At 38.4% G+C, this 19,274-nt stretch overlaps 1 protein-coding gene across 2 annotated transcripts in view; it reads right to left on the reverse strand.

Annotated features, from left to right (window-relative positions):
• The window catches only part of ror2 (receptor tyrosine kinase-like orphan receptor 2), a 64,336-nt gene extending 45,370 nt beyond the window's left edge, over positions 1 to 18,966 (reverse strand). For both annotated transcript variants that reach the window (XM_088355665.1, XM_088355664.1), the window contains exon 1: positions 18,558 to 18,966. In XM_088355665.1, the coding sequence (XP_088211791.1) occupies positions 18,558 to 18,621 (64 nt within the window). In that variant the 5' untranslated portion in view covers positions 18,622 to 18,966. The remainder of the gene's footprint in view (positions 1 to 18,557) is intronic.
• Positions 18,967 to 19,274: the final 308 nt, after the last annotated feature.

A 19,274-nucleotide genomic window follows, 5' to 3' on the forward strand; every position in this document is an offset into this window, starting at 1 on the left:
TTAAAAGCATTTTTACACCACATTTTTGTTTTTAAAATATGTCCACATAATGGCGACAAAATATCATCTGAAGTAAAAAAGCAATTTCCACCACTTTTTATGATCAATGGTGCAATACAGTATAGCAGAAAAAAATATTTTTTTAATTATAATTTGGCAGTACAGAATATCTTCGCAAAGGATTCTTGAGCCTGGAAATAGGGTTTATTTTTTTTTAGTTTTAGTGTGTAATTGAATATATAATGATTAAATAATAAAAGGTTTTTACTTCACATTGATAGACGATTGCGTGGGGTTACTTTACTTGATTCAATATTTACTACGCACTAGAGTTATTTATTTATTGCACAGGTCATGTCACATTTATTTGTATAGCCCTTGATCATAAGAAGTATAAAAGGACTGCACAATTACACCATTCCCTGATCTTAAACGAACATGCAGGAAAGGAAAAACTCAAAACCTCAGCGCGAGGAAAATAAGAAACCTTGAGAAGGGGCCTCACAAGTGGTAATCTCCCTCCAGGATGAATCCCCCTTCCAGCAGTAGAAGATATTTATCAAAAACTCTACACTTTTCTTTTGCGTATGATCAGCGTCAATGTCAAGTCCTACTCAAAACTACTTTGATAAATCGAATTATCATTAACTCTGAACATTAAGTGCTTGAAATATCTCTTACAAGTAGTCTTGGTTATTTGAATATTATAACGTGGCTACAAGTGACAATCAATTGGGGGGCCTATTTTTTTTTCCTTAGTTTTGTGCCGATTACTGTGACGTCATGTTTTGTTGCTAGGGACCAGATAATTTTCGGGCATCCCTAGTTTTAATAAATTCACCGTATGAAGCGGGCCTGGGAACTCCTGTGCTCAAGGGCCACATGTCCTGCCTTGTTTTTGAGGTTTATTTGTTCCAATTCAGGTGATTCCAAGCTCCTGCCAGCTTGCTAACGACCTAAAAATTTGTATCACTCAAGTTGAAGAAGAGAAACCTACAAAATCATGCAGGATGTAAGCGCCTGACATACCTCCTAGGGTCCCAACCGGGGTTTGAACTGGGCACAGGTATGTCCAATTATCTCAACCTATGCCCAATTATCCAGAACCGTTTAAAAGGAGATTTTAAACACTACACGTTGTCAGGTCATTGTGTCATTTTCACATCTACCACCACGGCAGGTTTGTTTCTTTCTTACTTTGCTCCATGGTTTCGGTCTTTGTTTCTGGTTTGGATATTTCCTTGTTTAGTGAACTCATGTATGTTTGCTATTTGGTACCTTCTTTTGTCAATTAATACCCCCTGCTTCCACTTCCTGCCTCCCTCACACGGGTCCATCATCCCCGAAAACATGACACATGTTAGGATCTGACATATCACCAACCACCAAAGGGCCCCAATCGGAGTTTGAACTCGACACAGGTGTATCCAATTGCCACACACTTGTGCCCAATTATCCAGAACCCTTTGAAAGGACATTTTGAACATTACACCTTGTCAGGTCATTGTGTCATTTTCACTTCCATCACCACGCCAGCTTTGTCTGTTACTTTACCTCGTGTATTTCCCTGTTCCGGTTTTGGTCTTTTTTCTCTTTGGACATTTCCTTGTTTAGTTAGCCCATGCTTGTTTGTACCTTTTAACGCTAATTAATACCGTCCTTGTTTTGAGCACCCGTGCTTCCAGTTCCTGTCTCCCCCACATGGGTCAACCACACTAATAACTTGCTCTAGCTCTGGTTAGATGACTCATAATGTGTTCAAGAGTTGCTAGGATGTTTGTTTTTGAATACATTTAACTGTGCACAGCTTTGCTAGCACGTTCGAAACGAAACATGCGGCAGCCAGCTGGCTGTCTTCAGCTAAAATCACTACCACGATTAATTTGCCAGTTTAACAACAGATTGTAGAGTAAATTGCGGACTACAAGCCACTACTCGCGGCTTATTCTTTTAGTTGTGTTGCAGTACTGAGAGAAACGACAAATTCAATTTGGTTCAGTACCTTGGCAGCCACCTGTGACACCAAAAAGATAACAACATCTGTGTTGCAATCTGGCACTATTGTGAGAAGTATGGTTCCCTTACTGCTGTCGTCGGAAATACATTGCTCACACTTTACCCAACGCAGCCCTCAAATATGTGTACGTCTTTGTAATCGTAATATTGAACGACCAAATGACCATAAAACGTGACGTAAAAAACAGAGAATGGCTGCAGCTGAAAATGGCGTTAGGTGTGACCAAAGGTGTCAACGCTAAATTCCAGACGCGTTTGGCGACATGTGTGCGCCGGGCTTGAAATGTGGGAAATTGATGTGAATTAGTTCATTTTTATGGCTGTCTAACCCTGCAGCTTAAAATCGAGTGCGGCTTGTACAAAGACAAAATTTTGTTTCGTTCTTAAAATTGAGCAGGCGACTTTTAAACAGGCACGCTCTTTAGTCCAGAATTTACCGGTTATACTGCAGTACCCTTTTTTTTCTCTCAACGTCCTTCTTTAATACAAAAGACTCTTTTGACAATCTAAGTGTTGTGGAGTTTCAGGCCATTGGGCAGTGTTGGGAATAACTTCGTTATATGACGGCATTATTTTTTTCAGTAACTGGAAAATCTAACCGTGACCCTACTGCACCGCGATAATGCATGAATGGATGGAAAATCTATCTAAATAAATAATGCTGTTACCGTTAATGACGGTCAAAAGCAGTGAGTTACTTACATTTTTGTGTGTCTTTACGTAGGTTTTTGTGCTTTTACATATGTTTTCTTCAGACTAGGAGGTTGCTGGTTCAAGCCTCGACCGAGTCATACAGCATTCGTACTCATTGCCTCCCTGCTTGGCGCTCGGCATTAGGGGTTGAAATTGGGGGGTTTGGTCACGTAATGACTCCCAACACATCAGTTGGGTTGAGCGAGGGGGCTGGGAATCCCCTCCTCTGTATCAACCTCCCAGAAAGAGTCAGAAATATGATATATAAATGTGTTCTTGACTCTAACCACCTCCCACTAGGGGGATATGGCTCTGGTATATATATATATATATATATATATATATATATATATATATATATACTGTGCGGAGTTTGTATGTTCTTCCCGTGCTTGCGTGGGTTTCCTCCGGGCACTCCGGTTTCCTCCCACATTCCAAAGACATGCATTTCAGGTGGATTGGCCGGTCCAAATTGTCCCTAGGTGTGAATGAGCGAGTTGTCTGTCCCTGTGTGCCCTGCGATTGGCTGGCAACCAGTTCAGGGTGTCCCCTGCCCACTGCCCGATGATTGCTGGGATGGGCTCCAGCACCCCCGCGACCCTACTGAGGATAAGCGGTGCAGCTAATAAGATGAGATGAGATATATATATATATATATATATATATATATATATATATATATATATGATTTCGTTCAGGCATTTTTGTGTTTATTTTTGTAGGCTTTTGTACGAGCGTTTATGAATGTTTTTTTGTGCATTTAGGTACGTTTAAGGTGTTTACCTATGTTTTGTTTGTTTACGTACATTTGTGTTTTTTTACGTTTGTTTTTATGCGAGTGTATATATACGTTTTTGTGTGTATTTAGGTATGTTTTGGGTTAACTTATCTTTTGTGTTTTTACGTAGGTTTATGTGTGTGTTTACCTACATTTATGTGCGTATTTATGTACATTTTTGTGCATGTTTACGTAAATGTTTGTTTTTACGTGCAATTTTGTACATGCGTTTGCATACATTTTTGTTTCTATTGACATACGTTTTATGTGTTCATGTACGTTTTTCATGCTTACATACGTTTGTGTGTGGGTTTACATACGTTTTGTGTGAATTTCTGTACATATTTGAGCGTATTTATGTAAGTTTTATGTATGTGCTTATGTTTTTGTGTGTTTACTTATGTTTTTTGCATGTCTACGTACCTTTTTTTGTTTATGTACATGATGATTGTTATATTGTTTTACTGTTTATTTTTGTTGGACTTCAAGTGTAGAATAAATCTGTTGCTGGTGAGGTGCAATAAATATTACAAAGTTCTATAACACAACTACCCTTCTGTTCTTCTCTATTCAACTGACTATAAAATGCTGTTCAGAAAATTTGAAATTCTTTGACATACAACAATATCTTTTTAAATAACAGAAATGGTGACTTTCCCGGATAGCTACGTATGTTTAATATAAAGTAATTAAGTTACTAACTCAGTTACTTTTTGGAAGAAGAAGTGAGTAACTACAACTAACTACTTTTTTAAAGTAGCATGCCCAACACTGCTCTTGGGTGAAAACTGCCTATACATAGCTTTCATTCATTCATGATATTTGGACAACTTTAACCGTTTCCCCACCCTTGCCTCTACCTCAAATGTGTCACTCATGTTACTTGGCTGAGAAGATGCCTGTGTCTGACAAGTCAAAAAGACCATTTTCAACCTGACTTATTCATTGCACACTGCTGCCCATTTCTCAGTTCACGAGACAATCATTGTTTATATTGGAGTTCAGTTCTCAGAGTAGCATAAACATTAGTCTTTTAACCTGTGAACGCTATGAGATAAAAGTGTTACAGTTCTTATTTTCCTCCAGTATTTTACTGACCACAATCTTTGCTTACACCTTTTTCAAATTTAAGTACCTTTCAAGCACTTTTAAGGCAAATTTTTCCAGTACCTTCAAAGGAAGAAATCCAGCGCCAATCAAAGGAACGTTTTTGTTTGTTTGTTGATTTGATGACTAAAAAAGAGCATGGTAAAATCCAAAACATGTGGGTCACTAACGGTGAAATCTTCATAAAACTGAACACGACTCCAGAAGCTGCAAAAGTGTACTGGTAAATAGTATGGAAGAAACTGGACAAATACAACTAAACAGCAACGGATCAAAGTAGACAGCAATTGTATTGACAACCAAATGGCAATTACACCAACATCCCAAAATACACCTGGGAATGGACATGGACATGTTGGAATCAATACTGCAAAAAAAGGTGAACGAACTAGTCTTGGATAAGGACAACAATATTAACCAAGAAAGGGTTAGGCTAATATAATTTCCCCTCCATCTTAAGAACTTCAATTATTTTACCCAGAAGCAATATACCGTATTTTCCGCACTATAAGGCGCACTGGGTTATAGGGCACACCCCGAAAAAATAGTTTTTGGTCCTATATTTGACATACATAAGACGCACCAGATTATAAGGTGCTACAATGGGAACGTCGACAAAACAGTCAGATAGTTCAGTCAAACTTATTACCCCCTTAACATTCCCAAAGCTTGCAAAGAAGCAAATGCGTGTCGTAGACACGTGCGGATGCGGTGTCCCAACGATGTCACTCAAATGCAAAATATCATACGGAAGGTTAAAGTCTTGGGATTCAAGAAATGCCAACCATTCCTTAGTTTCTATTTTCTTTTTCGCTCTCAACTTTACTGTGCATATGACATATGACACTAAACACTTGGAATTGAGTTTAATTTAAAAATAGACACTCCATTCCATCCATTATCTGCACCGCTTATCACAGAAACATCGAGTTCAGTCTGAAACAAGATACTGGGAAAATATATAGCTGGAGTAGTTCACCGAAGTCGTTGTGTTCAATAATAATGTGCAACCATGGTCCTCTTATATCCGTGAGTGTAGTAAACCCAGGAGAGTAAAATATTTACAAATACAGTACAGAATAATAAAATACTGTTTCCTCCCCCGCCGTATTTCGACCCAACATGCTATTCACATTCATCTTTTTCGGCCAATTGCAGGCTTTGTTTTGCCCCTTATCCTATACAAGCCTGTAAATGATAAAAAGGATCCGCCCCCTTTACCTCCGAATAACTTTAGCCAATAGTGATCGATTCAAATGATGATTGACACATTGGTTAGCCAATGAAACGCCGGTAAATAAATCCCAGCATACACCGCGGACTACTTTGCGTTCCGGGCAAAATCTAGTCGGCGGCTACTGCATTAGTTGCAAGACTTTGCGACTTAATATTCATCCATAAATAAGGCGCACTGTATTATAAGGCGCATGGTCAGCTTTTGAAAATAATAAAGGCTTTTAGGTGCGCCTTATAGTGCGAAAAAATACGGTAATACAAATTTTAACAAAATTGGAAGCTTTCATGAATTCACTTCAATAGCATTTCCCTACAGGGATGAATAAAGTATCTATCTATCTATATATCTATCTATATTAGAGAAAGAGCAGAATTGAGATGTCGTGAATACAGTGACGATGATAATTTAGAACTGGATGATCAATTAGACTAGGTCAACCAGTTCCCATTGTTTATCTTACGTAACTGGAAGTATTATACAGAAAACGAATATAAGAATAATTTTAAATCATAAGGGAAATTTTCAATACTTCACATTAACAGTAGAAGTATGTATGAGCATTTTGGAGCAATTACAGAATACTTGCAGCTATCTGAGAACCCATTTAGTGTTATTGCAGTCTCTGAAACCTGGTGCAATGAGGAAAAGGGAGTCGATTATAAAATAAATGAAGATAATTCAAACTATATAAATAGATCAAATAAAACAGGAGGAGGAGTCGCTATACACGTCTGCAAGAAATTTAAATTTAAAATAATACAAAAAAATTCAATGGCTATCAACGATTTACTTGAATGCTTAACATTAGAGATTATAAATGGAAAAAAGGAGAAATATTCTAATCAGTTGTGTATACAGATCCACGATCTCAAGTTTAGACAATTCCACAAATTGAGCTGAAAAAAACATATTCAGCAATAAACAACAAAACACTATTCAACATTGACCAGATGAATCAAAACAATCAGAAAACCACTGATTACTATATTAACGGAATGTACAGCATGAGTTTATACCTAACTACAGGTATATTAAGAGCTAGTAGAAATACTTCACACAGAGCAACTCGAATTGACAATATCTTTACAAATAATATCGAATTTACAAACGTTAGTGGATCATTGGTTAGTGATATTTCTGACCACCTGCCATTCTTTACAGTGTATGATGATAAGGTAGATATATAAGATACGGTAAGATATCAAAAATCAACTATAAAATATAGTTACAAACAAATAAGAAATGAAGAGCTAATTAAGTCACTTTATGAGGACTTAGTTAAACAAAACTGGTATACTATATATGGTACGGATGATGTAGAGAGTGCCTTTGATGGATTTTTGGAAATATTCAGGACAGAATATAATGAAAATTGTCCAATGAGAAAAATTTAATTTAAACATACACTTCTAGGCTCAATAACAGCTTCATGCACCAGGCAGTGACACTAATGAACTCTCGTCACACCAGGTAAGAATAAATGAACAATCATGACTGCATATCAACTTGCAAACACATGCTGATTATATTTATATTTTTCCTATTCTGTCCTTTGCTTTTTGTCACTTTACATTTAAAATTTATTTATATTACACCCGCCATTACCTGCGCTTTATCTAATTTCTTCTCTTCGACATTTAGAGCACTGAAGAGAAATCACATCACTTCGATTATACAGTGTGATTTTCCTAGTCTGCATCAGTATTAAGGCAGTGCTAGTTAGTCGCTGGCCGAGGCAACATGCTCTGATTGCACGGCGGCGCGAGGCACTAACCAAAACCACGGGAAAATTTAACAGTAGGTGAAGCATAATATTTTAAAACAAAGCTAAAAATGCAGTGTTGACATTCTTTTACTGATTTGGCCCACCACAGAAAGTCTGGAACAACATTGTCGAGAAGCAGAAAGAAGAAAATACGCTATGTCAGATCCTCTGGTGAGAATAGGAGCAATGTAGGACAGTTCAAATAGACTTCATGATGAAGAATTATCATTTGTTTACACTTACAGGGAATGTTGTATTCAGGCATGACCTCAGCTGGTAGGCCACATGAACCTTCACCAAGTCTGAAGACAAACCGATTTTACCTCATACATACATCGGGGCAGAAGTTTTTGGTTATTTTATATTGACTTAAAATGGTAGAAATTCAGGATGACTGTTTAAATCAGGGGTGTCAAACTCTCAGCATGGGGGCCAATTGCGGCCCCTGCCTGAATTTGTAAGTTAAAGTGACAGTCTGTATTATTTTACCCACTAAATGTTGCTGTATTCTGTCGTGCCACCAAAAATGAGGGCTCAAAGCACATCGAAAGAAGACGAAATACAGAGACCCAAAGTGACCAAAACACTTTTAAATAGAGAAATAAGAAAAGAAAAAAATTGAAAGACAAAAAAAGAAGAAAAACAAAAAACAAGACAAAAAGCAAAAGGAAAATGAGAAAAATCAAAAGAAGATGGATAAAAAATAAAAATAAAAATGAGAAAATTGCATTTTTTTTCTTTGTTTTTGTCCTTTTTTTCTATTTAATCATTTTATTTTTCTCCATTTTCCCTTTTTTTGTTTTCTTTTCTCCTACTTTTCTTTTTATTCCCATTTTCCTTTTTACCTTTTATTTTTATTTATTTCCCTTTTTTTCTTTTAAAAAAATCATTTTCCCTTCTTTTTGTCTATCCTTCTGAAAGACTGGGTAAAAACTGGAAGAACGGTGGGCGTTTTTTGCTCACTTAAAGTTTCCGTAGTTCGTAGTCTTCCCTGGACTCATTTTTGGTTGCATTACACATTACAGCGGCATGCAGTGGACAGATATTAAACACTATCCCTTTAAGGACAGTAGAATGTTTTTATCAGCGCTGGTTTTGTCGAAAACCCAATTTGGCCCAACCTTACCCGGATACTAACATCATAGGTGGGCAACTATTTAGATTCAGGGGCCAGGTTCGGTTAAAAAAGTTTTTTTTTCCTTTATGAAAAAATATACATGCAGACATCCTTTGTATTTTTATTTATTCAGCCAGTATAAACCATAAACATGATATATACAGGAAATCATTTGACACGCGAACCTCTCGATGTGATGCGTCGCCTTCGATTGGCGCCCTGTTTATAGACCCAACTGATGTATTAAGAGTCATTTGGTGACCAAACCCCCCCAATTCCAACCCTTAATGCCGAGCGCCGAGCAGGGAGGCAATGAGTATCAATGTTGTAAGTCTTAGGTATGACTCGGCCGAGGCTTGAACCGGCGACCTCTCAGTCTCGGTGCGGGGGCCCTACCATCTAGGCTACCAAGCTGGTAACATGCCATTTTCCTTTTATATTCATCAATATTCTGATTGGTTTAATCTAGTTGGTTTTGAAACGCTCACAATAAAAGCAAAAGCATCTGGAGGTCCCTGTTTTAAGCACTTAGTTTTATATTTAGTCTCAGAGCAGGCGCCCTACCATCTAGGCTACCGAGCTGATAAGATGTTATTTTCTTTTTATATTCATCGATATTCTGATTAGTTTAATCTAATTGGTTTTGAAACGCTCACAATAAAAGCAAAATAATCTGGAGGTCCCTGTTTTAAGCACTTAGTTTGATATTTAGTTTTGTAGTATTGCTGTAATTTTATTTTATTTTTTTTCAGTATCTTTTTGTATTTCTGCAGTTGTACCTAGTATTTTTAGAGTTTTACTGTAGTATCTTTGTAGTATATCCATAATAGAATTGTTGTGGTATATTCGTATTTTTTGTAGCCTAACTAGTAATATTTTTGTCATGGTTGCCATGGCGCCCAATTGGTTCCCGCCGTGTGGCGCCAGGTTCTGTCACGGATGCCGGGGCCCAATTGGTCCCGCCGTGTGGCGCCAGGTTCTGTCACGGTTGCCATGGCGCCCAATTGGCCCCGCCCATGTACACCAGCTGAAACTAATTGAAAGATTGCTCCCTGGGAGTACTTAAATGCTGTCCTTTGAGTTGTTTGTTTTTGAGGCAAGTAATGTTGTGTTTCGGTATTATTTCCATAACAGTATTTTTGTAGTATATGAATAGTATGTTTTTATTGTCATAATAATAATGTCTGGTTAATAACCAATAATTATCATTATCATCATCATCACCGTCACTACTTGCATCACAAGAAAAAATAAGTAACAAGCTGGAGACATAACAAAACAAAAGGAAAAAGGAAAAAAGAGAAAAAGAAGAAGTAATAAAGCAAGAAAAAAAGAAAAAAAAGAAAAAGCTAGACAAAAGATAAACTACAAAATGCAAAAATAAACTAGACACTTGAAAAAAAAACTAATTATGAAACACATCCCTGAAAAACACTGGAAACAGGGGTAATAATAGCTGCCCCAACCCACCCCCTCCATTTGATATAACCCCCCCCCCAAACTCATGTCTGGCAACGGCCCTGCCAGATGCAGATCCTCTACATTATTTGACCCAGTTAAAAACACAGAAAAGGCAAGTCGAGTCACGTTGGGCCAAATTCTGACTGCTGCAAATGCCAGCAAATAAAGAGAAGCAGGCATACTTTGTTAAAATTGAGCCCAGAATGAATCCATTTGATTGCCTCGTCCAAAGACATTGTTTACCGCCATGACTTGATTCTTTGTTTGAAATTCAAGTGAAGACTAATAACAGATAGACAACAAATAATCACTGTTCCAACATGTTGAGTCAAGGATGACCTACTTATCATGTATGAGGAATTTTTATTTAAAACTCAGACATGTCTGGAGGCTTGACCATTTTTGCTTCCCTGCTTAAAACCTTTTATTGACCAAGTATAATACAGGCCACTCTGATTGAAATAGTCAAAAATCATTTTATGAGTAATTCTGGCCCCTTTTTTCCCAAAACAACCCAACTTTCAATATTTGGCAACAGCAACCATAAATATGTGTTAAAACAAAGTCATAACACAGGGGTGTCAAACTCATTTTAGCTGGGAACCAAATGCTGGAAAATCTCTCGTGGGCCCGACTATTAGGTTTAAGGGAAAGAGAGAAAGAAAGAGAGAGGGAGATGCTGGTTTAAGATCAGGTAATTGTGTAATTTTGTAACTGTAATCCTGTGCAGTCCTTTGAGACATTTTTGTGATTAAGGGCTATATAAATAAATTTGACTTGACTTGACTTAGATAAAAAAAAGAGATAAAACAAGGGAGACAGAATAAGAGAGAGAGAAAGTACGAGAGACAGAAAAGGGGGAGAAAGAGAGAGAGAAATAAAGTGAGAACAAAAGAGAGAGAGATCACAAAAGAGAGTGAGAGCACAATAGAAAAAGGGAGGAAGGAGGAGAGAGAGAGAGAAAAGAAAGATGCAAAAAGATAGAGAAATGGAGAAAAAGTGAGAGAAGGAGAAATACCCCACACATCCATTATCTGCACCGCTTATCCTCAGTAGGGTTGCGGGGGTGCTGGAGCCCATCCCAGCCATCTTCGGGCAGTGGGCAGGGGACACCCTGAACTGGTTGCCAACCAGTCGCAGGGCACACAGGGACAGACAATTCGCTTGTTCATTCACACCTAGGGACAATTTTGACCGGCCAATTAACCTGACATGCATGTTTTTGGAATGTGGGAGGAAACCGGAGTGCCCGGAGGGTCTTGGGAACCTCCTGTGGGGGTTCAAATCCAGCTACCGGACTTCCTGTGCGGGGTATGTATGTTCTCCCCGTGCTTGTGTGGGTTTCCTCCGGGCACTCCGACGTATTTGTCCGGCATCTTGCTGCTACGGGTACCCCAAATGGCTAGGGGAAAAAACAAGGAGCAAAATTGTGTCTTTTGGTCTCTTTGAGTCTCTGTAGTGTTCATTCTTCTGTGTGCTTTTGAGAATGAAATGAAATGATCTGCATTTATATAGCGCTTTTCAAGTCAATGACTTCCCAAAGCGCTTTACATTGTGCTTCACATTTCCCAATAGCGGCCGTGATCTGTGCAGCCATGTAAGGCTTATTGGGGGTATTGGGGGTTCAGTGTCTTACCCAAGGACACTTCGGCATGTAACACGGACAAGCCGGGATTCGAACTGGGATCCCTTAATCGTAAAACGATCGCCTCCTGAGCTACTGCCGCCCAAGTCGTTTTCGGTTGGACTACACCAGGGGTCGGGAACCTTTTTGACTCAAAGAGCCATAAAAGCAAAAAATATTATTTTTATTTTGGGAAAGAGCCACACCATATATTAAGAGACAAATTTACTAAATTGCTAAACCCGCGCCCCAGACAAAAGCTTAGTCTTCAGCACATTTATTTTTGATGATTTGATAAAAATTATGAAAAGAGAATAATGCCAGAGCCCCTGTCCCAAAATCAGACCACTTTAAACTTGTCTCTTTCTTGCAATGACTCAAGATCGGTTAAACTCCTTTTGACCCTTTTTATCATACATATTGGTTTCAAAACCAGATGCAAGCATTTATTTTGTAAAAACGTCACAACATTCTGAGAATAGGGAGCCTGATGTGCTTACCTTTGGCGAGAGATGGGAAGGAGTGCTTGTACTTTTTGCATAGCTCCACCCATCCCTCCCACTCACCCAATCAAATGACTAAGTTCTCTTCCGGTGTTTTGGCGTATTTACAGTTCTGTGGATTCATCATAAGGTATCTGAACACTGAACACAGATTACATAGTGAACTTTTATATAAAGGATTCTTTAGCGTTGTACAGCTAAAACGAGTTTTTTTTTCCCCATTTTTTTGTGTGACACCTTGACTGTAAATTGTAGTGAAAAACGTGCCATATATATACTGCGAAGTAATCATTTGTCAGTAAGTTTCGGTTTGGCTTTGCGTGTAACTTAATAGGATAGACAAATCAAGTTTTGGACAAGATGGAGAAATTTTGCATGCAATCAAATCTGTCTCTGAGCCACAGATACTCGTAGAAAGAGCCATATATGGCTCGCGAGCCATAGGTTCCCGACCCCTGGACTACACCATGCAGTGACATCTAGTGGTCAAATAATAAGTGTTAGTCACGTTGCTTTAAAAAGTGATTAGGTATAGTTTGTCACCAATTCTTTTAAAAGGTAACTGAGTTAGTAACTGAGTTACTTTATAGTAAAAGTAACTAGTTGCCAGGCAAAGTAACAATTTCCGTTACAGTACTTTAAAGGAAGCTGTCTATAAAAGAATTTGACATTTCCTGAGCAGTATTCGAGTCAGTTGAATAGAGAAGAACATACAAGTAGTTATGTTGTAGGGCCATATAATATTTATGGCTACTCACCAGCAACAAATGTATCCTACACTTGAAGTGCAACGAAAAAAAACTGTAAAAAATATAATCAAACTAACATGTACATAAACACACCAAAAACCCATGTAAACACACACAACGACTCCATAACGCACCACTTTTAACCGTCAGTAACGGTAAAAGCAGTGTAACGGCGGAAAAAATAATGAGTTACATTACCATGCAAATTATCCACAATATCCCTTGATAAATAATTTTACGAAATTCGTAACAGTAAAACACGGTGAATACCTCCTTATTTAATATGTGGTAAGACGTCAGTTTAAATCTTCATTCTGACCCTTGCAGGAAACTATAACCCGACTAACTGTGAAGGAAAATTGGATACTAGAATGTGACAACCAGTTTGAACATGTAACAACTGTGTAGAATTTCCAAATGTGTTTGTAGGCAGTGTAATTGTAAAAAGAGAGGCAAAAAAATCCTCCAAAACCTCTAAGAAAGAATGCAAGTTACGTCATTCACTTCAACAACACACTAAATAAACGAGATGACTGCTTTTACTGCCAGAATGCATCTTTCAATTGGAAACTTGCTGAAGGCCGTATTTGACATTTCTTGATGCACAGGTGTGAAACTAAGGTTTCTAATTCGGCCCGCAAGACAACACCCATAGAAGCACAAGAGAAAAATCAGCAGCAGTTTGAAATATGAACACTTGACGTTGACAAAGCCAGGCACGCCAATCTCAAAACAACTAGAGCAGTATTACTCTCTCTCTCCTTCCCTCTCTCTCTCTCTCTCTCTCTCTCTCTCTCTCTCTTTTAAATTCTTTCTCTCTTCTCTCTGTCTCTTTATCAACCTGTCTCTCATTTTCTCTTTCTTTTTTCTCCCTTTCGCCATCTCTTTTCTCTTAAGTTCTCTTTTTCACTCTTTTTGCTCTTTATTAATCTGTCTATCCTTTTCTCTCACTCTCTCCCATTTCTCTCTTGTCTTCATTCTGTTCTTTTCTCTCTCTCTCTCCCTCTCTCTTGCATTCTCTTGTCTCTTCTCTCTCTCTTTCCTGCGCTTGATCAATCTTTCTTTTGTTCTCTTTGTTCTCCCTTTCTCTCACTTTCTCTGTTCTCTTTTTCTGTTCTTACTCGCTTTTTTATATTCTGTCTGTCTCTCTGTTTCTTTCTTTCTTTCTTTCACTCACTCTTTTATATTTGTCTCTTTCTTTCTCAATGTCTCTTTCTTTTTCATTCGGTTTTTATTTTTCTCTTCTCTCTTTCTTGTTTTCTTGGTCTATTCTCGCTTTCTCTCACTTTCTCTTGTTCTTCTTTCTTTCTTATTTTCTGTCTCTCTTTCTTACTCTTTTTCTCATTTTATTTCTGTCTCTTTCCTCATCGCTTTTTCTTGTTTTCTGTCTCTTCAATCTAGTAGGCCCTCGTGAAAGGTTTTTTTTACCACGTTGCCCCCAAGCTTGGCCCTCTGTCTTAAAGTAACAATCACAATGCTGATTTTTCTCCCCTTAATAACTGTTTCTACTGTGCCTGGGGGCATTTTTTTAAGTAGTCTCTGACAACTACATTTGGATATGATTATAGGGGATATTCCTAAAACACCCCCCACAGTAAAGGAAAGACTTCAGACCTAATTTCAACCACCAGCAGCTCTACCCAACTCAAACATTTATAAGTCTGGAATGACAAATTAATGATTTCCTTCCATTTCCACCCCCATATCTGCAGTTTCAAAATGAATCTCCTTTCAGGTCTTGGTTTATGATCTTTGAATTATCATAGATGTATTAAATTTTGCGTATGACACTTAAAAACACTGAAAATGTTGATTTGTGAGTGAGAAACATTTCAGTACATGTCAGTTCTGTGAAATGCAGGCCAAGCAAACACGGTTTGATTGTTAGCAAGTGACTAGCATAAAACCAAGTGTACCAGTGACAAGCAATGGCCGACATAGGGAAGTTCTAGAGGTCCTGTGTCTTTGCATTATTTCATAACAGTGCACTTTGGAATGTAGTTCTTCCTTTAGTTTTTCCAGGTAAACCCGGATGACTTCGACCCCAGGGAGACTAGATATTGTATTTGTGAGTTTGTGTTCTTGTATTTGATTTTTTTCAAAATTGTTTGTTTAAAAAAAATTAGAAAGTATGTTCTGTAACACGCAAAAGTTACATAGTGCATTTTGGTCACTTTTGCGTGCATTGTATACTTTGTGCTTTTTAGCACTCCTTTTTGGTTGCACTACACCATACAGCGACACCTACTGGTCAAATAATACACACTGTCCGTTGAAGGAAAATAATGGCTATTCAAAGTTGAGAAGTTGTTTTTTTTTATGCACCTGAGAATTCCTACGCTAAAATTGTTGCTTAAAACATCGATTGATTACAAAAATAGTTTTCAAATAACCAATCTGCTGTTTGCACCTCTGGCTGCCAAATCTGCAAAGTAAGATAAAAAACAAGCCTAGGTATTCACAGCAAAAAGATGGTAGAGGCGTAATTTTTCTTATCCAATGTGGCATTAGTAAAATATATCTGTTGAAGTTTTGCAAACTTGGATTAATATGAGTTTTAAAAAGGTTTTTAGAAGTTGTTTCAAGACGTTTTTACTTGTCTATCAACACTGCACCTTAATTCCCTTCCCTGTATGATGTAAAGACCAACTCCTTGCACAACTAAAGGGGTGTAAAGGGGGAAGGGTGCTATTAGTTTAGACCTACGAGCCCTGCTGCAGTGCTCTTTTTTACTTCATACCAAATGGGGAGTCCTCCAAGCCTGAGCTGAAAACAGGAAATCTCTGCAGGGCCCCTCCCTTCAGCCCTCCCCCAACCTCGCAGGATAAATGAATTAACACCAGAGGACAAAAGAGTCTCAATCACCTGAAGCTATGGCTGCAATTAACATGACAACAGCACCGTCTTACATTCAGGCTGAAAAAACTCCTCTAGAAAAAGACCTCCAAACACATGTCAACAAAAAAGCTCAAAAGGAACATCACCATGGACTTCTAAATTTTGATTTTTGGGTGCTCGGGCTAAAGGGCTAGGATTCCGGCTCTTACCTAAGACTTTGAAGTGTTTTCACTGGTAGCTAAAGTGGTAAGCTGCTCGATTTACACACAAGGGTTTCTGGATTTGATCCCCAGTCATGTCAGAACACCTAGGATTAGGGTTTTAGCTGGATATAGGGCTATGGTTATGGCTGGTGTAAGGCAGGGGTCGGGAAACTATGGCTTGCTAGCCATATATGGCTCTTCGTGAGCACATATGGCACGGAGATCAAATAGAACCTGCGCTGACGATCAAGATATTGTTATTTATCTAAGCCGAGTGACATATAAGCAAAGCTAAAACATAACAGGCTTTCAAAAGGGTTCAGTCCAGTATATATAGGACACAATTTACAGTCAAGGAGTCACACAAACAGGCCCCGTTTTGTCTGTAAATCGCTAAATAATCCATTATTTGGAAGCTCATTAAAAAAAAAATGTTCATTTTTGAGACACTTTATGATATAGAGCCACAACAATTTTAAACACCCAATAGTTCTTGCAAAAGCACCAAGAGCAGTTCTATTTGGTGAGCGGTAGGGATGGGCGGAGTTATACACAGGACCCGCACACTTCATCTCCCCAGCGCGGTCTGCACTGAACGCAAGTATGTTGGTATCGTTTGCAGTAATTTGTGACATTTTCAAAAAATAACTGCTTGCACCTTGTTTTGAAACCATTATTTATGACAAAAATGACGGTCAATATGATCCTTAACACTCTTAAGTAACTGCGGAAGAAAGACAAATTGGGACTTTATTATTATTTGATAATATTTATCAAATCCTCAAATGTCACTGAGTGAATAAAAAAGTTCTGTAGAAAATGTTTTTGTCTGAAAAGCGAGTTTAACTGTCTTGTTGAATGTTGACTCAAGATATATGCTGAAGCTCTTTCTGACGAAAATCAAAATAATTTGCTCTTATGGCTCTTTGAGTCAAAAAAGCTTCGTCGACCCCAGGTGTAAGGGTTAGGGAGCTAGAATTTCAGCCCTAAACTAGGGAATGCAATGGCTTTCAGGCATAGCTAAAATTGTAAGATGCTTGCCTTACACACATAGTGCACTAGGTTTTATCCATAACTAAGCCAGTAAAAGTTCTAGGGTTAATGTTTTGGTTGAAGTTAGGGTCAGGGGGTGAGGGTTTCAGCCCTAAACAAGGATTTTGAAGTATTTTCACTGGTAGCTAAACTGGCAAGTTGCTATTTTTACACACATTGGTTTGTGGATTTGATCCCGTCAAATCAGTACAAATACTAGGCTTAGAGTTTTGGTTGGATCTAAGGTGAGGGGGCTTGGGTTTCATCCCTTTACTAGGGAATGGAAGTGTTTTCAGTTGTAGCTAAAAAAAGAAAGATCCTTGCCTCCAAACATTAAGTCATGGGATTGAGTCCTCTTCAAGAAACTCGGGTTAGGGTAAGGTTTTGGTGAGCGTGAGGATTCGGGGACTCCAGTTTTAGCCCTAAATGAAGGATCTAAAGTTTTCTCTGGTACCTAAACTGGTTAGTTGCTAGCTTTACACAAGGGATTTATTGATTCAATCCCCAGTCAAGTCAGTACAAATCTAGGTTTAGGGCTATGGCAGGGATTGAAAGAGCCATATTGGACGACAGAATAATATCATATGTTTGGAGTCACAAAACAATCGAACACTTTTTATACGCCGTATAAGAAGGGAACACACACACTGTATACTGTATTTCTATATTCATTAGAAAATATTAAGAATGTTTGCCCTCCATATGATTTGCCCTTATCAAACGTATTTGAAAAAGCACCAGGAAGCCACTAGGAAGCGTCAAATAGCAGAATACAGCACCAGAACCAGTTGCTGACCCTTGGGAAAGGGTTTTGGTTGGAGTTAGTGTTAGGGGCTAGGGTTTTAGCCCTAGCTACTAACTCAAATGGTAGGATTCTTCTCCTACACACAAAGAGTTGTGGTTTGGATCCTTGTCAACCCTGGGTTAGGTTGAGGTTGGAGCTTGGGTTCGGGGCTAGGGTTTCAGCCCTAAACTAGAGGATTAAATTGTTTACATGTGTTGCTTAAATCGTAAGATACTAGCCTTTCACACACACTTGTGGTTTCAATTCCAAATAAATCAGTACAGGTCTACGATTAATTGTGTTGGTTGAAGTCAAGGTTAGGTTTTGTCTGGAGTAAAGGTTAGGGACCCAATGGTTTCAGCCCTAAATTAGGGATCTAAAAGGTTCTCACTGATAGCTCAACTGGTATGTTGCTAGACACAGTCTTCATCATCGTAAACACCTCCAGAAAAAGAACTCCAAGAGATATGGTAAAAATATTTTTTTTTAAAAAAGAGCTCCTTGGAATATCGCCCAAACGGATTTTGTGACTTCAAGCTTAATATTCCAATTCAACTCCCGGTGAAACAGCTTTTTCAAATAAAAAGTTGAAACATCTTGTGAAAGAAATAACATCTGGTATTTATCATTCAATTTGAACTGGAACTTACCGAAACATCTCAGGTTTGGACCCCATAAAAACACCCAGAGCAACGTTTTCATGAAGTTTGACATAGCGCCCAAAAATATTCAAAAAAAAAGGATATATGTTAAAAAAAGAAACAGGAAAGGGGTACTACTACAGTATCCAATCTTCGAAGAATTGTATCCTCTCTAAAAAATATTTGCTTTTGCCGTTCCGTGTCAGCGCCTGGGCCGGGTAAGAGCGCAAGATTTCCAAATTTGAAGGTGCTGAGGAGGCATCGAGATCGACTGAAAATCCACGAAGCTGCGTGGAAGAGAGCTTTCACGGCTGTTCAAGTTTGCTCTGCGCGTGGAAAAGTCCTCCAGAAGGATGCACGCGTCTTTAATTTTGCGTGTGCATGCGCAAACGCGACTGAATGGCGTCCGCAACTCAAGTCAGACCACATCATCTGGGGCTGACGAGTGGAAAAGAGTCGTTCGCGAACAAAACGGCTTCATGAACCGGCTCTTGAAGTGATCAACAAAAGCCTGCTCCCTGCCAATTAGGAGCCATCTTCAGATTCAGATTCAGATTCAGATCTACTTTATTGTCATTCTAGTACACGTGTATACAGAACGAAATGTCGATGCATCTGACCCCCACAGTTTCCTTGAATGTACAGATATAAATAAAGTTGTATTGTATTTTGGCTACGTATAGTATTTTACCATAGTGCCGATAGTGCAAGAAGAGTAGCTAACCA

The sequence above is a fragment of the Urocampus carinirostris genome, chromosome 16 (genome assembly GCF_059441175.1).
Source record: "Urocampus carinirostris isolate Australia breed hairy pipefish chromosome 16, RoL_Ucar_1.0, whole genome shotgun sequence".
NCBI classification, from domain to species: domain Eukaryota; kingdom Metazoa; phylum Chordata; class Actinopteri; order Syngnathiformes; family Syngnathidae; genus Urocampus; species Urocampus carinirostris.